Source organism: Podarcis tiliguerta (genome assembly GCF_965153285.1).
Source record: "Podarcis tiliguerta genome assembly, chromosome: 1".
Taxonomy (NCBI): Eukaryota; Metazoa; Chordata; class Lepidosauria; order Squamata; family Lacertidae; genus Podarcis; species Podarcis tiliguerta.
Window position 1 is genome coordinate 106,216,868 of NC_139534.1, and position 24,040 is coordinate 106,240,907.

General features: G+C 42.6%; 1 protein-coding gene and 1 long non-coding RNA gene across 5 annotated transcripts; both read right to left on the reverse strand.

Annotated features, from left to right (window-relative positions):
• Positions 1-634: 634 nt before the first annotated feature.
• Positions 635-24,037, reverse strand: ALKBH1 (alkB homolog 1, histone H2A dioxygenase; the record flags this gene model as incomplete). 4 transcript variants are annotated; one of them, XM_083448723.1, is made up of 7 exons in its annotated part: positions 635-1,212; positions 7,578-9,054; positions 10,795-10,988; positions 11,753-11,843; positions 15,872-16,034; positions 16,294-16,402; positions 23,906-24,037. In XM_083448723.1, the coding sequence occupies 6 exons, from the start codon at positions 24,035-24,037 to the stop codon at positions 8,631-8,633; spliced, it is 1,113 nt and encodes a 370-aa protein (XP_083304849.1). In that variant the 3' UTR covers positions 635-1,212; positions 7,578-8,630. The 4 variants fall into 4 exon arrangements, with proteins under 4 accessions (XP_083304849.1, XP_083304848.1, XP_083304851.1 ...); XM_083448722.1 differs by having other exon boundaries at positions 7,158-9,054; XM_083448725.1 differs by having other exon boundaries at positions 23,623-23,912.
• LOC310681435 lies at positions 20,030-23,616 on the reverse strand. The gene is made up of 2 exons (XR_014513276.1): positions 22,357-23,616; positions 20,030-20,156 (listed from the first exon to the last, which is right to left on the reverse strand). It is a non-coding gene; the product is annotated as an uncharacterized lncRNA (long non-coding RNA).
• Positions 24,038-24,040: the final 3 nt, after the last annotated feature.

Sequence of the window (24,040 nt, forward strand, 5' to 3'; positions counted from 1 at the left end):
CCCTCATGGAAAAAATGACAAAGCAACTTAAAGCTCTAAAACACAAACAAACAAAATGACCCAAATATTACTCTGAAGGAACTTGGTATGTTTAATACATCAGACAAGGCAGTATCCACCAGCAACACAGAGATGAACACCACCACCAACACATAACCTGTTATTTTATCTTATCTTATCCTCAATGACTGCAATTACTTACAAAACAACACGTGGAGTAGATCATCACTTACCTCACTGATCTTCAACTGCTGGGTCACGGCCTGACTCAAGCTGGGCCATAACAGGAGCACTACCACCATGCCAATATATGGTAAAAGATTGAAAACTGGGTCCCCAAATGCATGTTTGGGTTAAAATTGGATCCTAGGTTGAAGATACCTGACTTGTTTTTTATGGGTTCAGCATGTGCTGTTGTGAGGGGTGGGGGAAGCAACTGGGGATTTATCTTAGATGTTTTTGTTCTTTTGTAACTATGACGAAAATTCAAAAATAAAGGCGTGTTGTTGATTTTTAAGTGCAGCCTTCGGCCCCTGAAACAAAAACCACCCCCAACTTAGCAGTATGCTGCTAGTATGATGAAACATTGACATCACTCCTTAGATGTAGTGTGTATGTACATAAGATTTCTATATGCTTAACAAACCTGTTGAACTTTATTGGTTACACATGAAAACAGGAGCTTTAAACAGTCCCCAATGTAAGGCTCTTACTAACAGCTGTGTGATGAGAGAAAACACATTATCGTCGAGCTTATTTAAATGCTGCTTTTCCAATCTGTGCTCAAAGTGGCTCACTAGAACAATCAACAAATTAATATTGAGATACAACAGAAATACGTTCTTGAATAGATCAAACACATTTCGTAAAAGACCGTATTATCTCCACGGTGGCAAGCTAGCAAAAAAACATTCCCCCAAACGTGTCAGGGAGGAGCCTTAGTAGCTGACGTCAGCCAGGGCACTGCCCTCCCAGGCCAGGTGGAAATGTGTCAGGCAGAGGACCAGTTATTGGGGGAGGACTCATAGCTAGATGGTCTTTCTGCGCCTTGATCTGCAGGATGCAGGATAAGATGCAAGAGCAGCATCTGCTACTGGAGTCAGCTAGAGCCTCACCTTCCCAGACCAGCAGCTTTATCTTTCTCCATCACTGCATCTCCAGGCTGATAGAAGCCCGCATGCCAGGCTGCTGCTAAATAAAGGCACATAAACCCTGCAAGAAAAAAAGGCAGAAACTCCCAAATCGCTCATGATTCTGCCAGAGGATAATTCTCTCTCTCTCTCTTTTTTACTCCCTTTGTTATGCAGTGCGCCAAGTGCTGTGTGAGTCAAGGCACCGGTGGTGGATCGTGCTTCTGAGCACTCGGTCTGGTTCTCAACAGAAATGGCATTGTGTTCGAAGGCTTCTAGCAGCTGTAATCTGCGTGGTGTTTAGCTGTTACGCCAGGAGCAGCCACAAGGGGGAAGGAGCAGATCAGAAATGGCAAAAGGGATCATCCAGAAGGGAGGCTTTTCATAGCACGAGATGGGCCACCTTATGTAGGAATGATCTTTTCCAAACCGGGTTTCATGGCTGCCATATTGGGCCAGGAGATGTGATATGGGCCTATTTCCACCTTGTATCCTATAACAAACATGACTGATACATGCCTCCTCTTTGTTTATCTTGAATGATAGTGACTGACATGCCCAAATAGAACAATATCCTCCTTGCATGATGGCGTTCAAGAAAGGCTACAGGCTTGAGTGGTTCCTGGGCAAAATGCCCCTTTAGGCTTTCCTGGCACTTGTAACATCAGCAACAATTCAAAGGTGGCCAGGTGTGGCCATTTTAATTTCCCATAATGCCCAGAGCACCTGACATGGCACCCCTCCAAGGGAATTATGGGAAAGTTAAATGCAGGCTTAAGACACAATTGTCATAGAGGGGCTGGAACTGGACCCTGGAGTCTAACAGCTGTCCTAGGATGCCAGATGTTGACAGCAGGCTGTGTGTGTGTTTTTTTTAATAGCTGGTTCTCTTGCGTTTCTTCTTTGGAGACCCTGAAACACACAACAGCCCATGTGCTTTTATTCTACTATCTCTGCTGGGGGACCCACCATGCTCCTTCTGGAGTAGTTTGTCTGTCATTGGCCCCCACCATGCACTCAGCTCTCACCTGCGGCTCCTAGTCAACATGCAGCAGTGGCCGCACCCCGGAACTGGCTTTGACTGATCAGTTAAACAAGGTGAGAGTAGCCAATAGGTCTTTAAACCCCTGGTGAGTTAGGGACTTCCCCTGCCCATGAAGACAGGCTCCAGCGGATTGAGCAGGGGACACCAATAGTGGGTGCAATGGTCAAAGAAGCGGTTTCTGCACGTGCTGTTGAGGGAAATGAGGGGCAGATGGGACTCTTCAACTTGGGAAGGTAGCTCATCCAGGAGAAGGAAAACTCTGATCCTAAAACTCCGCTACCTCGCGGGACATCTTTGAGAGAAGAAAAGGCTAAGGAGGAAACCCTACTCAAATCTGGAGTTCCTAAAATGATTGGATTGCACCTTGTATGTCTCCTTCCTGCAACCCCTGCAGCCAAGCTGGTGCTAAATGTATTGCTCTACTTTCCTTTGAAAGGGGCCGAAAAGGGGGGGGGGTCCTTGTCATCTGGGCAGTGCAGAATCTTCCAACACACTGCCCAGGCCTGGACCCCAGGGAGGTCACTTTTGCCACCAGCTTCTTGGGTCTGCTGTGTCTGCAACAAGTGCCCCCACCAGCTGTGTCATCTTTGTTTTGTTTTCATTACTCTGGTAGATGTTCACTCTCATTCCTTGGCTTAAGAGGCCCAATGTGAGGAAGTTTGACTTTTGCCATATTCATAACATACATTTAAAGCACCACAATACGATTTTAAACAGTCACGGCTTTCGCTAAAGAATTCTAGTTTTCGCTTGTTAAAGGGGCTGGGAGTTGTTAGGAGACCCCATTCCCCTCTCAGACCTGTAATTCCTAGAGTCCCCTGGGAAGAGGAATTGACATTAAACCTCACCTATTATCTATTGTGACCTCACTCCCTGCACTACTGCATTTAGAAAGCTGCAGTCAGATGTGACTCAAGTTGGGCAGAGTCAATAGGTAGAGCTTGTTTCCTTTAAGGCTATTTTTCGAGAACTGTGGGGAAAGGATTGGAAATGATAATAGTAGTAATAATAAATACTAATTAGTTGCTTTCCTCACAAAAGTGGCCCAAAGTGACTTAAACACTGAAACAATTACAACAAGCGCAACTGATCAAAACCTAAAAAACACATCTGCATAAATAAAAGAAACGCCCTGCCCCACTAAAAGAGATTGTAAGTTCCTGAAATCCTTCAAACTGAGGACCAAAAGCCTGGCACTTAAAATAGATTATGTTGGTGTCAGGCATGCCTCCCTGGGGACAGAATTCTACAAGTGAGGGACCACCACTGAAAAGGCCCTCTGACCCTTCCTATAGGGAACAGTAGTCCTTGAGGTATTGGGATCTAGAATCTTTATGTTAAAACCAGCGCTTTGAACTGAGTCCAGAAACTAAACTGGCTCTGGGCAGAACCTGTTAAATAGTTTGAGGGGAAAACAACCCAAAGAGGTCAAAAAGACTGGCAAACAGACTTTAATAGAATCTAAGGGCTCATCCAGACTTCTTTTTTGCACCATGCTTTCCAGTCACAGGTCTCCACTTTAATGCCGCATGTCCAAGTTGTGTTTTTACTTTATTTTAGCTCTGGCACTTTCCCTGAAAAAAAACACCAAACCATTTTACCGCTGCATTGGAGCAAACGGCAACCCACAGAAAACCCAATTTGCTTCGTTTGCTCCAATTCAAACAACTTGGATGAAGGAATTGAGGGGATGCTCATCAGATTTGCAGATGGCAACAAACTGGGAGGGGTAGCTTCACCTTCAAAGGTGCACTCCTCCATTGTCTCCCAAGACGGACGGATGCCAAGAACATACTGTACTCCCCTCTCTTTGTACTGTGCTGACTATATGTAACCAAGAAACATGGCATGAAGAATGAGTCTGGCTCCTAGATTCACTTCTGTGTGCTGAATCTTCCATCATTTAAAAATCAATAACCATCTCCAATACTCATCAGCTGGCTCTTCTGAGCCTCATTATGGCTGTAATGTGCCACAGCAAACTATAGTTTGTTTTTCCCTCTTCTGTAATCAACAGGACCTTTCTGTTAATGAGAAAAAAGTTCCTTATCTCTTCCTCAAGCACCTAACAAAGAAAGGAATGGATGCTTAGCAGACTCCCTTGGGAAACCAGACTCCCAGGAGCCCTGCTACAGGACACTACTTCTCTCAATCTCCTTCGGAAAATGCAAAGCAAGAAGGATACTTTTCCCAGGTAATTCAAGGTGCTTAATAAGACAGCACTGAATAGTGGTGTTGAGTAGTTCCACATTTTCTCTGTCACCCAATAGCATTTCTCCGTGTTCCCCATGCAGAGGACCTACCACTTGCTTGTTCTTCTTACATCGGACATAACCAAAGAAACCTTTTATTATTTCTAACCTGTCTTGCAAGCCTGAGCTCATTCTGAGCTTTAGCCAGCCTAACTTTCCCCCTGCAGCTGTTGGCTACTCATGTATACTCCTCCTTTGTGATTTCCTCTTTCTTCCATTTCTTATACATGCCCTTCTAAACTCTCAACTCAACTGTAAGCTCCTTAGGCAGCCACACCGGTTTCCTTACATGCCTCCCACTTTTCTTTCTTGTTGGTATTGTATGCATTTGGGCCTTCAATATTTATCTTTTTTAGAAATTCCCATCCTTTGTGGATTCCCTTCTCATTGAGTATTTCTGACCACGGGATCACACCCAGTAGTTCCTTCAGCTTTTCAAAATTGGCCTTCTTAAAGGCCAGTGTGTGTGTCCGACTACACTCAGTTTTCCCTTGCCCCTGTATCCTGAAACCCAGGATAATATGATCACTTCCTCCCAAGTTTCCAGGCACTTCCACCTCATTAATCAGTTCCTCCCTATTGGTGAGGACCAGGTCAAAGATAGATGATCCCCTTGTTGGTTCTTCCACCTTCTGGGAAATGAAATTGGAGGAATTCGTCAGACCTTACACTCTTGGCAGAGTTTGAGTCCCAACAGCAATCAGGGAAGTTGAAGTTCCCCATGATTACTATTTATCTCCTTTTCAAATGTTTGATAATCTGCTCTAATAAGGCATCATCCAAGGCTTCAGTCTGGCTTGGCAGTCTATAGCAGACACCCATAGTAAGGGCACTGTCGTTTCTCTCTCCTACAATATTTACCCATATTCTCTCAATCTGCTTTTCATGCTCCAATCATGGATTCCTTCACAAGTATACACATCCTTTATATACAGTGCTACTCCTCCTCCCTTCCTGTTTGGTCTATTCCCTTTGAACAGGCTATACCCCACAATTCCTACATTCCAGTCATGAGTCTCATCCCACCAGGTTTCAGTCATGCTTATAAGGTTGTATTTGCCATCCTGTATTAAAAGCTCCAATTCATCTTGTTTCTTTCCCATACTCTGTGCATTTGTGTAGAGACAACTGAAACCATGAGTTGTTCTCTGCAACTACTTCCTTCCTGCAGTTTCTTGCCCTTTAGCAGGTTTCTGGCGCACCACCTCAGTTTCCTGTGTATCAATGAAGCTATTATCCCCAGTGCCAGGTGCTTTTTGTTATTCGTATAGTTTTCTACCTCCCCCTCAAGATCTAGTTTAAAGCTCTTCTGATCAGATTCTCAAGACTCTTGGCAAACACATTCTTGCCAACTGCTGAGGTGCAGCCCATCTCTCGCCAGAGGTGCTACCTCAAGGAAGCAGAGGTATCTCCAGATGCAATACTACCAACAAATAGGTGACTGTACTATTAAAATGTTGGTTTTAAATAACCATGTATTTAATCAAGGAGTAGTAACAAAGCTTAGAACAAATGGCTGGCACATCTTAACTGCTATCAATTAGGATATGCTTATTAATGTATCCAAGGGAAAGTCCCCCCAACCCCAACACAATGGGATAATTATATTGACCTACAACAATTTTTTCTGGGCTAGTGGTACAAAAGATTAATTGGGGATGGAGAAAAACATTTTTGTAAACCACTTAGAGGTTTTCTTACAATTCAGTGGTATATAGGTAAAGGGACCCCTGAACGTTAGGTCCAGTCGCGAATGACTCTGGGTTTGCGGCGCTCATCTCGCTTTACTGGCCGAGGGAGCCGGCGTACAGCTTCCGGGTCATGTGGCCAGCATGACTTAGCCGCTTCTGGCAAACCAGAGCAGCACATGGAAATGCCATTTACCTTCCCACCGGAGTGGTACCTATTTATCTACTTGTACTTTGACGTGCTTTCAAACTGCTAGGTTGGCAGAAGCAGGGACCGAACAACAGGAGCTCACCCCGTTGCGGGGATTCGAACTGCCAAGCTTCTGATCGGCAAGCCCTAGGCTCTGTGGTTTAGACCACAGTGCCACTCACGCTGTGTGTGTGTTTACACACACACACACACACACACACACTGTTTGTTAAATAAAATGATAGGCAGCCACATTGAGCACAATTTAAAATGTCCTGGGATTAGCTGACCTGCACTAATTGACATCAGGCAGCCAGCCTCTCTTAAGGTAAACCTAAACCCCCCTTCTTTCCACAACAAGCAGAAGCAGAAGTGGCCATCTCAGGTACATACTTTATATGGGAGATCTGTGAGCTACTGTACACATTATAGTTTTATAAGTATATACCCCAAACATTTGAACAGTGTAACCCTATGCATGCTTACTCAGAAGAAAGCTTAAGTATTCCCCTGGAAATGCTAAGAGTGAACACAACAAGCATGTCAGAGAGTCATGACTGGATGCAGCTCCCAGCTGCATTTGCTGGCAAATGTGGGCTGTTTCTGAATCTCATTGTGAAAGAGAATTCAGTTCTTCCCTTGTGTACCCTCACATGTTATCTCAGGAAAACTAATTTATTAATATCATTCCATATTGAATGCCTGCACAGAAAATACTTTTCTCTTTGAACCATTAATGAAATGCAAGCCTAACTTCTGAAAACAGGTGCCAGTTGTTTTCTTTTGGAAATCCTGATGCACCACAGGAATGAATAGCCCAGAGAGATATATGGAGGACTATACCAAACCCACACCATGGTCGAGCATTGCAAAGAAATGTCCAACTTCCTCAGAGTTTAGCCATGTAGAGGTGAACAGATACTCCTTGTTCTGCTGGGGGATATCAGGAACAGCAGAGCTAGACACAGCCTGAAGGAAAAGGTGAGAGTTGCTCAAGGCAGCATGAACAATACTGCAGCATGAACAAAATAACTAAGCAAAAAGGAGGCGGGGAGGAGGAAAGAGAGAGAAACAGCCCTCCAAGACAGATAGGGATCTTTAATTTAAAACAGAGTAAGCTTATTCATGGGAAAAGTGCGACAAAACACCCCTGGGACAGAGCGCTGCACTCTGGCAATTAAAATTGCATTAAAAACCAGATAGGGAAGTCGGAATCCTAAAACAGATGGGCACTGAAGACTGTGTTGTCCTTATTTGTTTCAATATATTTACCTTTTGGGCAATAGAGATAGTCGCTGATTAATTTTCTTTCTGGGTGCTTCATCTACAACTTCATTGTTCCTGTTTGTAAAGTCATTCTCTTCTGCTTGCTCCTGAAGGAGGCAGACTGCAAAGATTGCATTATGCAGGCAGCCAAACAGCCTGACGCTGATGGAACAGGGCAGTTTTAGTATTCAGAGACAAGGGGAAGAAAAGGACATATTGAATAGAAAAATCACTACACAGTCCCTAATTATTTTCCTCCGAGAAAGGGAGGTTGTTTTAAATAAAAGCCTCATCCCACCCTCAAAATGAACCCTTGGTATCAGTCAGTAGGTAATAAGCACATTGCAAGGCATACAGCAGGTCTCTCTAGACAACTCAGCGGGACTTCAGGCTAGTAGTATGAAGGGATGTACACTGTGCTGCAAGCAAAATGTCTTTGAATGGCCATTTCAGTCTGAACCAAAGTTAAAATTTGGTTTATTATTTATCTGTAACATTCGCTCCTCTGGGTTCCCCTTATGGCCTCCCACCTAGGCAGGAAACAGACCCATACCTGCTTATTTTAGGCATGACCTAGGGTTGCAAAAATCTGAAACTTAACAGCTGCTCCTTTGGCTGGTGCCTCCCTCCAGTCCTAATACCTCACAGTAATAATAATAATAATAATAATAATTTGTTTATACATACATACATACATACATACATACCCCGCCCATCTGGCTGGGTTTCCCCAGCCACTCTGGGCAGCTTCCAACAAGAAAATAAAAATACAATAAAACATCAGATATTAAAAACTTCCCTAAACAGGGCTGTCTTCAGATGTCTTCTAAAAGATGTCACTTGTAACAGTGAGTAACAAGACAGCTATAAGTCAGGGAATGTATATTATATTCAGATGGTGTTAACCAAAGCACTGGAGTGCCATTCTTTAGTTGTGTGACCTTGGGAGAAAACACAACACAAGTAGTCTTTTGCTCTGAGCCATGTACTTTGCCCACAAAGTTCAAAACGTTTTGTTACACATCCACTTCGTATGTTGCTGCTCCATATGGCCAGGTTTCAGCTGCCCGAATCAGACTTGTGCTTTTTTATTTCACTGTGCTCCTCATGATAAGAGCCTACGGAGGAAGCATCCAGGTCTCTCCCTGTCCTGGCTTCAGTTGGGAAGCTCTGACCTTCAGCAAGCACTTGCCTGACAGTCATGTTGACACGGGATGCTTGCAGATACTTGGCACAGACTTGCCAGTCCTCCTGAGAGCAGGGCTCCATAACAGAGTCTTCGGGAAGGTCAGCAGGGAGAGGCAGCTCCAGGCAAGAAGGCAAAGGCTTCCCCTCCAGGTTGGGCAGAATCCTGGGGACTGCGTGGTACAGCAGGCGGCTGAAGCCGGACATGATCATCATGTCCCCGCTGTGCATGAACATGGCCACAGGGGCTTCATCTCGTTTCAGCCCCCCTAACAAAAATATGGATGACTGTCCAAAACTAAACAGAGGAAAAAGAGGGAAGGCAGTTAGTAAAACTGTAGCTATGGGAAGATTTTACCAGCTCTTCTCTTCTCAATAGCAAGGTGGAAGTTCCGCTGCAACTTGGCACACATAAAGACCACCGGTGTTGTGCTATATTCATTCTTTTTATGTTATAATTTACATAATACATATGCACTTTGTTATCTCATTCAACTCTAAAGCAAACAAACAGCTCCCCACACCCTTCCTCTTATGGTACTTTTAACACGTTTATTAGGGAAAGAGCTGTAGCTCAGTGGCAGAACATCTGCTTTACATTCAGAAGGTCCCAGGTTTGATCGCTGGCATTTCCAGGTTGGTCTGGGAGACACCCCTGCCTGAAATCCTGGATAGCCGCTGCCAGTCAGCACACAATTCTGACCTAGATGGACCTGACTTAATAAATAATAATGTCGCTAATTATACCCCACCCACCTGGCTTTATTTCCCCAGCCGCTCTGGGCGGCTTACAGCATACAGTGGTACCTCAGGTTACATACGCTTCAGGTTACATACGCTTCAGGTTACAGACTCCGCTAACCCAGAAATAGTGCTTCAGGATAAGAACTTTGCTTCAGGATGAGAACAGAAATCACGCGGCGGCAGCGGGAGGCCCCATTAGTAAAGTGGTGCTTCAGGTTAAGAACAGTTTCAGGTTAAGTACGGACCTCCGGAACGAATTAAGTACTTAACCTGAGGTACCGCTGTATATTGAAACATAATAAAACATCAAACATTAAAGGCTTCCCAATACAGGGCAGCCTTCAGATGTCTTCTAAAAGTTATATAGGTCTTTATCTCCTTGACATCTGAAGGGAGGGTGTTTCACAGGTATGGGGCAACTTCCAAAACATATTAGCACCTGAAGCAAATTGCAAAATGGTGTCCCACTCCCTATCATTGAAGAAGGGTTAGTGAAGATCTACATCAGAAACAAGGGTGAGGGGGAGACTAAATATCTACATTGGGATCTGCTGCCGCTGTGGATCCTGCCACCCGAGGCGGTGGCCTCACTTTGTCTCATGGGTGAGCCTGCCCTGTTCTTATGTAATGGTCAAAGTTATTCGTGGGGCCAAACCACACAGGACACCTGACAGCACGTAGCTTGTCCCAGGTGCTATTATTTTCTTTTACAAAACGCAGCCATGAAGGCTTGGTGGGGTGTTTCTCAACTATCTCCCAACTGGTGATTTTTCTGCTAAAACTCCCTCTCTGTTCTAACCCCAATAATAGAAATTATATATTGGCACTTTCCCCAATGTAAACAATAAGGAAAAAGAAGCATTAAGAAGTACTCCTTCCCTGCTTCTTCCACAGAATAGGTCTTCTATTTTGGGTTGTAGCCTTCACAGGCAGTCTGACCTCAAGTTTACAGAGAAGAAACTCAGGAACAGTGCAGAAAGTTGGGATGGACAAAGGTCAATTGACAGGCTAGCCTTCAGGGCTGTTATGGGGGGTGGGGTGGGATACAGAATCAATGTTTATAAATGAAATAAACAATGGCTCCCATAGACTTCAGCAATCCTACTATTCTGGATCAGTAGTCGGTTGCTGCCCATGATCTTGATCTGCCCTATTTCCCTACACTTCATACTTCCAGAGGCAGGAAGTTTGTGGTTGCCACATGAAACCTGTCATTTGTACACTTTAATCAAGATGCATTAGCTAGAAGATGAAAGGTGTACGCTGCCTTTTACAAAATGTTTGGGTAGCCTACCAGAAAGATAGAAGCGGTTGAGAATAGTCCAATTCGGACTCATCCACGTGAATTCCCAGAGATGAATCAAAGTGATAGTAGTTGAGGATTCCTGCTTCCGCTTGGAAACGTGGAAAACCACAAGCTTTAGCCACTTGCTCTGAGAGGAAAGCCAAGTCAGATGGAAAAGGCGTGTAGTGGTTGGCTGAATATTTCTGGTGAAGGAGCAAAAGAACAACAACAAATACGCAAACAGAAGAATTCCAGAGGAACAAAGCCATCCTATGAACACATCCAGTCGTGACTTAAAGTGAGTTTTAGGTCAATGCCTGGCTGTGTTGGAGCCCACTATCTCCTTTTCAAAGCTGAAGTGGGGAGCAGATTAGGCAGCTTCCCCTACAGGAGTTCCAAGTGTAACATCCATTCAAAATGGGCTTTAGAGCCTGAACTGTCACTTCCTCTGCTATTGCCAACAAGAAGCTCAGTTAGTGCTAGCGATTTTGTAGTTCAGACCCAGGAACAAAAATCAAGACACTCAGTATATCAGACATGATGATTAATATTTTTCACACAGGGGTGACATAGTCCAGAATCTTTCCCACAAATTCCTAAATACAAACTTCCCTGAACTAGAAACCTCAATATGGTTTGCTAAATGTTTCTGATGAGAAGACTGGAAATAGGTGGATTTCTTATTAAGGCCAGACAATAAGCAGATAAGGCTGCAGGCTCGTTTGGTTAAGCATGTCTGCAGCATGCTGATAGACAATTCTTTCTCACTCTACCTCAAGTTTTCAATCTGATTAGAATGTTTTGGCTTCAAATATCTTTAAGAAGCCATGGTGTCTTTAGCAGAAAGCTTGCACAGTGACTTTATGCTTACATTTTCTAACCACTGCAAAAATAAAATCAACAAATATTTGCTATCATATTATCTTCCTGTTATACATTGCCAAGAGGCTCTGTTGTCCTTGAATACCTTTGTATTCCAGTTATAATGGTAACCCAAAGTCACCCAGCGAAGCTTTTCCAGTAAAGTTTTTGAGGCCCGTTTGCTGGAACTTTTGTTTCTGGAAAGATACAAAAGAAAATTACAAAAAAAAAAAAAAAAAAATCAATTTCAATTATGAATCTCTGCAAGAGTTTTATACGGAAAGCCAAGTTTTTGATGCAGCTTAATACAATTCTTAACTTTAAAAAAGCCTGCCCATAAAGCTTGATTCTCATTATTACTTGTACAAATGTGAGTCACTTTTGATCTGTGCTACATTTTCAACAATAGGTTCAATGATAAAAATATAAAGCGAAAAAAAATGGACTGTGAGCTGAAGGGTCGATTAAGGCAATTCACAGAAAATATTTTGGAAAAGTGAAATGAAACTATGGAAGGGTGAAGAAAAGCTGGATGAGTATTTCCAAGACTGGGAAAGATGTCAATTTGTGTAAGAGGCTTAATGGAAAGCTGAGCTGGTCTGACTGGAGGAATTAAAGTTCCATCTTGAAATATCTTTGATGACTGAAATCCATTCCATTTTTCTCTTGCAACAATATAGCAGATTGCCTATCAGAATTCATGTAGGATTGCATGTGATAATGATAAAAAGATCATGTTTCCCAATCCACAGATAATTGCATGTTCCTGTAACGTCATTTCAAATCAATGAAATACTAAGACACGCAACTTGGGGCCCTCTTTTCAGAGCATTTTGATAAATGATAGTGCCAAGTGGCTCAAATTCTTTATTATTATTTATCACTTGTGAAGAACCTAAAATTTTCTAAGCAGTGTACAGATATATTTTTAAAGGGTAGTAGCTGCTGGCAGGCTTAATATCCAATAGATACAATACAAAAGGAAAACAAGACGGGTAGGGTAGAAAAAAGCACACAAATTCAGGCTACCAATTCTTGAAGTTACATAATCTCAATAGCAGTATCTGATCTGGAAAGCTGGGCCTCCCTATCTTTAAGTGCACAGGAAGAAATCCAACTTGCACCCACTACTACTATCCTTTTTTAACAGAATAAATTATCCTATTTTCTTCCTTTATCTCACCAAAAAGAAATCCAGTTACTTTTGTGCAATAACTTTTAGCACTGCCTGTGACACTGAGATCCACAAGCAGCCCCAAGCTTCCAAGACACAGACAAATTGCACTGAATTTGGCACTTGCAAATTAATTTTCTAAGTGCCTAGAGAAACTATGTTGTAGTTGACCGAGAGACACAAAGTTCATGACATATTTTTAGTAAGCTCCTCGGGTCTTCATATTTTCATGTAGCTTCACAAGCAATTGCTGTCGTGCCTAATATGATATTCCACGCTGCTGAGAACAAAGCAGCAGGGAGAACTGCAGGTCAGGATTAAAGAGCACTGGAAGAGCTGGGTGAGTGGGAGGAGAAACAGCAAGTGAGTTTGGAGATCTGGTTGAAGAACAGTGACACATCTTGGCAGGGTGCTCCTAATTAAGATGGCAGACAGTGCTGCACAGCAGAACTGAGATGCATCTGCAAAACTTTGAAAACTACAGAAGCTCCAGAGTAGCAAAGAAATGGCTGTAGGTCACAGATCTATGCGTGGAAAGGTGCAGGGAAGCCTCCAGGTCTCCCGAGTCCACCTACATTGAGTATTGTGTTGTTGTTTTTGTGTGTGTATGCAATTCAATTTGGTATAATCAAGTTTATAATGCTTTCTTTCTTTTTTTCTTTCCCTCTGTATTTTTTTGGAAAGCTGTCCCGCATGGCTGGGGCAGCCTAGTCGGTTGGGCAGGGTTTAAGAAATATATTATTGTTGTTATTACTAATTATTATTATTATTATTATTATTATTATTATTATTATTATTATTATGGCATCACTGTCTTCGGTCACTATGAAATTAGCTCTAAAACGAAAGAGAAAGGATATTAAAAGTTTGTCAGTGGGATCTGCTTGCAACAACCAGGTCAAGGAAGACACCCAACATCTCTGACCATGGAAAGAGGTCTACACCACATTACCCTAAAAGCAGAAATACACTACAGTGGTACCTCTGGTTGTGAACGGGATCTGTTCCGAAGCTCCGTTCGCAACCTGAAAGGAACGCAACCCACGTCTGCGCAAGCGCAGGTCGCCGCTTCTGCGCATGGCACCATTTTGTGCGTCTGCGCATGCGGCGAAACCCGGAAGTAACCCTTTCCGGTACTTCCAGGTCGCCACGGGATGCAACCTGAAAAGACATAACCTGAGCCGAACGTAACAAGAGGTATGACTGTAGCTTCCAAATATTTATTTATTGGGGTATTTCTAAACCATCAACTTGTTATAAGTCAGTTCAGACATCAAAATCAGAGAACACACCCAAAAGCCCATATCTGGGCAATAAAAAGCACAAATCACCTGACTTTACCATTTAAGACAATTACAGGGCAATTACAGAGTCGCTATTGAAATCCTTTATCCTGGTGCTGGAGGAAAGTTTTATAGAGGTAAAACTTCAGCATTTAAATTTCATTGCCGGGTCAAATAGAACCGGCAGCCTTTACAAATAACTGGCTCCATGTGCAGATAATGACAAGTTTTAATTACATTACTCTGCAAGTGCATTTCAGCCTCATTTAATCCTTTGGCCCCTTTGCTTGACTGGATGCCCAACTGTAATGTCAAAAACTCAGGTCAAACAACTACAAATAAGGTTAATTCACTGCCATGCTGCAAAAATTGTATCTCCAAAACTGCTTGAGCAGCGCAGCTTCCTCTACTGCTCACAGAAAAATCAAAGACAAAAAAATCCTCAGAGATAGAAGTTGAGGTAGAAGAAATGCTCAAGGGAAAAAGCCTTTCACTTTCTTGGCTAAGTCCAAGCTTTCAACTGCTTACATGATTTTTCTTACCACTCTCCCCATCGCTAGAAGTAGCTAAAGGTAAAAGGTAAAGGACCCCTGGATTGTTAAGTTCAGTCAAAGGTGACTATGGGGTGTGGCGCTCATCTTGCTTTTCAGGCCGAGGGAGCTGGCATTTGTCCCCTGCTCTGACTTACAGCAGGAATTGTTCTAAAGTTGTCTGGTAATAGGGAAGCATATTATTATTATTATTATTATTATTATTATTATTATTACTACTATTACTATTATTACTATTATTATTATATCCTTATACAACCCTAATTTTGACACAGTCACATGTAATAGGGTGAATGAACAGCACAGAGCAGCACAGAGGGCCTCTAAGTTCATGAATCCAGCACTGAGAATAGTTAGCAACCAAGACAAAGCTGTCTCTTGAAATTAGTACACTATGGATAAACATCAATGGGTTATTTTCCGTGTATTTTTTTTTAAAAAAATAGTAAATACCTAGCTTGTTTCAAAGAACAAGTTGGTTACTGTTAAATAATCTGAATAGAAATACGTTAGCTCCTTGGTTATTCTTAAATAGAACCAAAGACAATACCAGACACTTAAAACACAGTTAAGAGACTTTATTACTTATAAACATATTTATATATAACTATTCATTAAAAAATCAGAGCAGTTAAAACAATACAAAATACAATAAAAAAATAAAAAAGTTGAAATCAGAAATTATTGTGGATATGCTCTCAACTGTCTGAATAACCCTGACAGAATAGAAGCTTTCAGCAGGCATTTGAAATCTGGAACAGCAGGTGCCTGCAGTATCTACTGGCAGAGTATTCCACAATACTGGGCTGATGACACTAAAGGCTTGAATTCATGATGTTGTTGAATGAGCCAACTCTGGGAGTGACCAATGGCACTCATACAGATGGGGTCAGTGATTACTGAACTGGGATATAAAGGAGATACAGTGGTACCTTGGGTTAAGTACTTAATTCATTCTGGAGGTCCGTACTTAACCTGAAACTGTTCTTAACCTGAAGCACTTTAGCTAATGGGGCCTCCTGCTGCTGCTGCGCCGCTGGAGCATGATTTCTGTTCTTATTCTGAAGCAAAGTTCTTAACCTGAAGCACTATTTCTGGGTTAGCGGAGTCTGTAACCTGAAGCGTATGTAACCTGAAGCATATGTAACCCGAGGTACCACTGTATGTAAATGACCTTTTATCAAATGGCCTTGGGATTATTTGGAACCAGGACATACCGCAACTGATGCTGACTCTTCCCCCACAGATCAGTGGTTTCCGAAGAAGACATGTGCATATCCAAATTGCACACATTAGGCTTCTGGGTATATGTCTTCAGGCACTGCTTCACCCAGTGACGCTGGCAGCCAGGAAGGAAGGGATCTGGGATAAATATAAACCCTAGACAAAAACGAAGGTGGATGGGGAAGAGATTGTTAGGGCCTCTATACATGTGAGCACTGAAAAGAACATTGAGAAACAGCAGGAACACAGAGCGTACAAGTTTACAACCTATGTCCTTCAGAAACAATACAGGTTGCTACAAACTGTTCTCCCAACTAAATTTGGATCATATAACATTTATATCATAAATAATGAGAGATGCAAACACATCAAAAAAGTCCCCCCCGCCCCTCGCCTGTCATATAAACACACTCACCTGGATAGTTTTTGAGGCCATAGGCTTTCCATTGATTAACTGGACGCAGTCCTGCTCTGTAAGCATCGTGATCACTTACTGAGGAAAAACTCAGGGGAGAGCTGATAATCTGGTGGCGGAAAATTGAATATGAGACACCTGAAACGTGACCCACAAAACCTGGCTGAATTTTATTCGCCAGTAGGAGTTCTGCCCATCACCAACCCTACTCTGCCCCTTGAAAGGAACTGAGTCTTAAATGTGATGTCAATACGTTTCAGAGAGGCTAAGTTCATCTACAAAAATAAGCCCCAAACTTCCTCCTTAGCTCAGAGTTGAGGGTGCCTTGTCCCTTACTAAGCTGCCTGACGGATCTCTACAGGGCCTTTTCCCAACAAGAGCAGAGAAACCAGCTAGATCTTGTGCTGAGTTTGGACATGCTCAGAAAACACCTTGATATTTCTCAAAGTCAGCCTTCAAAAAGAGCAGCTGAGGGGAGGAAGAACCTTGGCAGTTTAACTATTCTGTGGAGAAGGCAAGTTTATACTAAAAGTTCATTAAAATATTTTAATTACCAGCAGAGTTCATTGGATAGTGTTACCTTTAAATTCAATGGGTTATCGAGGTAAGTCAATGAAGCAAAATTTATAGTGTTTTTCTGAAATAAGTGGGCCTGATGTTAGTTGTACTGGGGCTGATTGCTGGACTGTGCCTATCTTTTAGAGTCAGTTACTATGGCTTTAAAATGGAAATAATAGTAAACCCAGGAAATTGAACTTACACTCAAATTTTCCCATTGATGCATACCTATCGCACTGATTCGCGATGCTCCCTGAAATCTACCAGGTTGTAAAATACCTGAGTCAGAGGCATGTGCTATATTTAGAATTTCAGCTCTTCAAAGCAATATAGTATTTGTTTTCATTACAGGGGAACTGTCAAATAGACAATAAAGCAGCAGTTGCTTCTCTGGACCTGTGATGGTTTTTGTGGCACATTTTATTTCTTGATTCAGTAGGTTGTGAAACCTGAAGTCACGGCGTTCTGACAAACAGCTCACTTTTCTGTCTGCACCATAACATTATGTACTATTATGGCTATTAACACAGGGACTGCTAGTGCTAGAAAGCCACAACATTTTATAGCCTGTGGCAGAGTAGAATCCCAATTTCAATTGGGATAATGCATTAGTTTCCAACTCTGGTGGATATGTGATTTTAATTGAAATTACAAACGATGCTGAAGAAATAAGAGGGTAATCATAATTATGCAATCTTGAGGTCTGAAGAGGTTCTTTCTGTGACAGAAATTCTCCTTGGGAGGGCTGTAATTATACAGCACTCATTACAGTATTAACTGAGGACCAGTAAACCTGTCTAAGCACTGGTGCTAGTCGGAAATTGTTAATACCTAGTAGTCACTTTTAATATGTTATTCTTAATGAAATAAAAAGGGATCTTTTGTTACTGAAGACAGTGTTAATCCTCTGTCACCCTGAAAATGTCACCTTTATTGTTAATTTTCTCTTCAGTAGTTAATTTCCTGCAACAGTCAGAAGATAATGGGATGAGGTGGGTAAGAAGCAATAGGCAAGACAGAATCTTCCTTTCTGAAACATGTCTGATAATAATGCAAAGAGGCTTTTAAAAAAAGACAGGGAAGAGACAGAACACACAGTGGAGAACTAACTAGTAAAATGCATAACACAGTGAGCACTCCTATGCAGTTTCCTTACAAGGTTACACTGAACTTTTGTGACTTGTCACCAGTGTTTAAAGCCCATTGAAGCACAGAGAAGAACAAATGTAATTCGTATACTTGCCACAGACAAGGATGATGATAATCAGAGGCACTATGGATGTACCAAACAAGTGAGTGGGCCATGATACAGGTCTCTCCTTTCAGCTTTAAAGAGCAATCAAAGGGATACGAAATCTACCAGGTCCCAGGGCACAGAGAAGTTAGGCTGGCCTCAACTAGAGCCAGGGCTTTTTTGGCCGTGGCTCCGATCTGGTGGAACACTCTGTCACAAGAGACCAGGGCCCTGCGGGACTTGACATCTTTCCGCAGGGCCTGCAAGACAGAACTGTTCCACCAGGCCTTTGGCCAGGGCACAGCCTGACTCCCTCCCTCGGCAATCTTCGCAGAGCTCTGGCCCAATGGTTGCCAGTGGCTTGAATTAATTAATTTTATAATGAATGATTTTAGAGTGTTGTTTGTGCTGTACTTTTGTACTGTTTTATTGTTGTTAGCTGCCCTGAGCCCGGCTTCGGCTGGGGAGGGCGGGATATAAATAAAATTTATTATTATTATTATTATTATTATTATTATTATTATTACATTAAAAACGTTCAACAGCAATATTCCAAAATTAGGACAATTGTCTATGCATTCTTACACAGTCTATTAGGGTGACCTCCAAATATTTGCAAAAGCAAATTCAACAACAGGAGACATTAACAGAGAACAACGATCACAACATCTAGGCTTCTGGCAACTGAGTCTGCTCTAGAACACCAAAGAGGATGATGGGGGCAATGAGTTCCAAAGAAATTTTTGTCTATATCAGAGGTTGTCAACCTGGTCCCTGTCGAGTGGGCGTTTCAGGATTCTAGGTGGGTGGTAGGGGGTTCTCCGGCACAAGCCGAATCCTCCTTCCATCGAGCACTGGTGGGCGGTCAGAAAATTTTACCATCAAGCAAGATGCATTAGTGGGTGGTAGGTATAAAAAGGTTGACTACCCCTGGTCTATATAAAGAGTTTTTAATATGTTTCATGTTGTTTTCAATAAGCACTGTATAAATCTAGCATTAAAAAAGAGTTAATCATTTCAGATTCCTCTTTTTATGCAGTTTCATACAATTTATATCACATTCCCCTTAACCACTTTTATCAAACTTTAACTCCATTGCCCTGATCCAATGAGGAAAGTCCTTGTGAAAAAGCAAGCTTCCATTCATAAACCAGCTGATATGGATGCAGAAATGTTTTTGGATGTGCACTCTATTTGCAGGGTAATGCTCATCAGGGCACCACTAAATTTGGCTGAATCTTTTAGTATGCACAGAAATTTGCATATTCATCTAGATTTCCAACTCCTACAGCCAACTAGTTGCCCATAATTATCACCGGGTCATCTTTTTAAACTACTTCTCCATTGTCATGTGTATAGACTGCCAATTATTTTTCAAGACAATGGCTAAGGCACCATGACCAGTAAAAAGATTACCCTATTATTTATTTCATAAAATATATATGCCACTTGACTGTTAAAAAAATATGAAGCGGCCCCTTAAGTACCAAGTAGGTGATTGTAACTTTAGTTTTCAGAGGCAAGAACCTAAGCTCAGATAAGATGCATATTAAAATTGCCTTGAGGCTCATACAAAAGACAAATCACATATTTAAACAAATAAAGAGTCTTTAAAGGATTTAGACTTAAGAACCCAAAGCAGAATTAGCTAAAGGGAGAGATATTCAGAGAAAAACCAGAATGCCCTCCCCACCCCACTAGTTTTCTACCTAATTGCAGCAAGTCATATAAAAAAAATCTCGACATCGTACTGTATGTAACATATAGTTTTGACCCAGATGATTAACAAGTAGAAAAATGTTCAAACATGGATATGATTTCATTTATTATGTGGTGCCATAGTGGTAGAACATTTGTTACACATCTTCAGGCTGCTTCTCAAATGAGGCGTTCACAAAGTAAAGGAAGGATTGAACTCTGATTAATAAGAATACACACAGAGGCTTGAACCAGCAAGACTCTGGGAAGGGTGCGTATAATAATCTCTCTCTGTCTGCCTCCAGCCCCTAGCCCAGGTCGTTTTATTCACAAAAGAACTTTTACAGAGTGTTTGTAAGAACCAATCAGATTTCTTCTGAGCATTTCAACAAACCCACATGGGGACAAAGTTAAACTACTAAAACTAATTAAGCATGGGGTAAACAAAGAACAGAACTACAAAGGAGAGCATTTGGCAACCCCAGGAGGTGATAAACAAGCAATATACATGATAAGGAGGATGGTCAGGAGGACAGCGATCCCTTTCCTTTTAGTATTACTGTCCATGGGATCTCACCCAGCACTTCCCTAAATTTTATGAAGTCAGCTTTCTTAAAGTCAAGAAATTGAGTCCTAGTATGCTTGGCTGCTCCTTTCCGCTGTATAGTAAACTTCAGAAGAGCATGATCACTCGCGCCTAATGATCCTTCCACTTCTACCCCACTAACCAGGTCATCAACATTGGTTAGGACCAGATCTAAAATGGCTGTTCCTCTTGTTGCTTCTCCCAACATGCTTCTTCTGAGCTTTTCAACAAACCCTCGTGGGAACAAGTTAAACCACCAAAACTAATTAACAGAACTACAAAGGAGTCCATTTGGCAACCCCGGAGGTGATAAACAAGCAATACACATGATAAGGAGGATGGCCAGGAGGACAGCAATCATTATCCCCTTCATGTGAGATCTGTTTCCTGGCCCTAATATTAATATCCTAAGATTAACATACAGTGGTGCCCCGCAAGATGAAATTAATTCGTTCTGCGAGTTTTTTCGTTCTACGAGTTTTTTCGTCTTGTGAAGCACCAATGCATATTGACGGTTTCCCATAGGAATGCATTGGCGGTTTAAAAAAAAAAGGCGCAAGACGTTTCGTCTTGCAAAGCAAGCCCATAGGGAAATCCGTCTTGCGAAGCACCTCAGAAAACGGAAAACTCTTTCGTCTTGCGAGTTTTTCGTCTTCCGAGGCATTCGTCTTGCGGGGCACTACTGTATCAGAAAGCTACATCAAAGAAACTTGCCCACTATCTTTGATGACCCAGGATGCCTGCCTGGTGAAGCAACTGGCAGTGTACGTGACTTGTCAGGCAAGAGAGATGGACAGTAGAGGAAATGGCCAGAGATGCAGAGGGTTGTGGGATTTGGTCAGAAATTATTGTCAATGTATCAAACCCAGTCAACACAATGCATTCATCGTGGACACAATGGCTTGATGCATATTTTATAATTCCTCATAGTAATCCCACCTGCCCTCACACTCTGGATATTTGCACTCCTACATCTCACCGTTTTTTATTTATTTACATTTTATTTTTTAATTTTTTTATTTGTTTTGGTTTTTTTGTAAGAAAAGTTTAAGATAGTAGAGGTTAAGGTAGGAGGAGTACAGTGTTATCTTCATGTTCATGTAAAAAGGTAAAGGTACCCCTGCCCGTACGGGCCAGTCTTGCCAGACTCTAGGGTTGTGCGCCCATCTCACTCAAGAGGCCGGGGGCCAGCGCTGTCCGGAGACACTTCTGGGTCACATGGCCAGCGTGACAAGCTGCATCTGGCGAGCCAGAGCTGCACACGGAAACGCCGTTTACCTTCCCGCTAGTAAGCGGTCCCTATTTATCTACTTGCCCCCGGGGGTGCTTTCGAACTGCTAGGTTGGCAGGCGCTGGGACCGAGCAACGGGAGCGCACCCCGCCGCGGGGATTCGAACCGCCGACCTTTCGATCAGCAAGCCCTAGGAGCTGAGGCTTTTACCCACAGCGCCACCCGCATCCCTTCATGTTCATGTATGTGTTTTTATATCACAGAAAGATGTCTAGCACATTCCTAAAGGAGAGCTCAACAACCTTTGCCTATTCTTTTCTAAAACTGAGCAACTAGGCAGGACCCGTGTCAGTCTGTTGAGGCAGCATTGAGCATCAGATAAATTTGCAGGAATGTAATTATAACTTCTTTGATTACACATGAAAAACCAGCTATCTGGTAAGCGCACATGAGCATAATTAAAAGTAATCTGCTGAACACGTGAACAATTCCAAGTTGGCCTTCCTGTGTCCAGACAGCGAGTTGCTTCCTTACTGCAATTCACAATCTGAGCACAAGAGGTGTCTGGCGGTGCTGCAACTCTAGGTGTGTATAATGATATTGTATCCAGAGTTAATTTTCTCAAAGAGCTTTATGAAATTAACAGGCTGAAAGTCTAACCCCATTTACCTGGGAGTAAGCCTCACTGAACTCAATGGGACATACTGTGGTACCTCGGATTAAGAACTTAATTCATTACGGAGGTCTGTTCTTAACCTGAAACTGTTCTTAACCTGAGTCACCACTTTAGCTCATGGGGCCTCCCACTGCTGCCGCGACGCCACCGCACAATTTCTGTTCTCATCCTGAAGCAAAGTTCTTAACCCGAGGTACTATTTCTGGATTAGCAGAGTCTGTAACCTGAAGTGTCTGTAACCTGAGGTACCACTGTACTTCTGACTGTAACCATTTCCCTTCAGTGGAAAAGATTAGAATGCTGGTGACAGATCAGTAAACTGTAGCAGCTGTAAGATGCTAATCTTTTGAAAATGCCATGAAGATCAATAAATGTATCCTTGGTTGTGCAGCAAAAAAAAGATATCCTAAAGACAACTAGCCTACACTTAGGCCCAGGTTATCCAAAGAACCATTTTCTCTCAAATGAACCTGGCTGGGCTCCAAGATTTTCATGAGATGCCCTTCTTTCAATTCTGCCACCCTCACAGGCATATATGGTGGGGACATGGGGGAGGCCTTCTTGGTGACTGTTCCCAGGCCGGAACTCCCTTACAAGAGAGGCTAGACTGGCTCCCTCATTATCCTTCTGCCAAGAAGTGAAGACTGTAATCTTCTGATGGGTTTGGGGGAGCTAACTGTTCTTAAGGAAAGGGCTTTTAGTAGTGCTGCACTGTTTTTTTCTTTACTAGATTAGTTTTCATATGATTCTAATTCTCTTATAGTTAAAGCAAACATGGATAAAAAACAGAAAGCTAAAAGCATATGAAAGATAATAGTTGAAAAGTAATTGAACTATTAACTTTTATATGCTTTTATCCACGTTTGCTTCAATTTTTATGACCTACTTTTCTGGGAGAAAAGTTGGGATATAAACGAACAAACAAATCATCAGTATTTGTAAACTATTACAATAAAAGACATTCATTTCTCTAGCTGCCCACAACCGTTCATGAGGATTCAGTTTACTACTCTCCTTCACCCCTTTCACCAACAATCCCAAAAGCACACACCAATCAGAAACGAAGGGTCATTTTGTGGAAAAGCCACACTTTGGTAATACTGCGCACTGCCTTGAAGACTAAACGTTCCAGATTTAACCGCTGGCATCTCTCTTATGGCTGGTTAAAAGGCTAACAGTTTAGATTTTTCATATGCGCCTTATACAAAAAAAAAGCAGAATCCTGTATTGCTTCAGACTGCACGTGTGTGAATTATATTTTTGAAAGCTTGTGGCTGCTTGCATGCAGCGATATGATGTACTAGTCTCTTTTTAAAATTAAAATTAAAAATCGACACTCTCCCTACCTGAGGAATTCCACACCTGAGTGCACATGTTGTGGGTGGCTGGCCTAAACCCGCCCCCCCAATAACTTCAGTTCTGACAGAAGAGGAGCCTTCCCACCTCCATCCACCCGGCATTCCTGCTCAGCTGCAAATACAGAGGCAAAATCTGTTCGGGGGATGGAGGAGAGAAGGTTCCCCCCCGGGGGGGGCTGCGGCACGTGCAAGAACCCGGAAGCGGCAGATGTCACCATGGAGACAAGAGCGTGCGTTGGCGCTGCGGTTAGGGCACTACCGTCCGGTTTACCTGCCGCGCCGCTGGCTTCGAGAAATCAATGGCCCCAGAAGGGTCCGAGCCCTCCCACCGCCGGTAGAAGCGAAAGAGCCGGCGGAAGGCGTCCTCGCCTCCCTCCCGCGCCGAGACGGCGCCCGCCGCCATCTT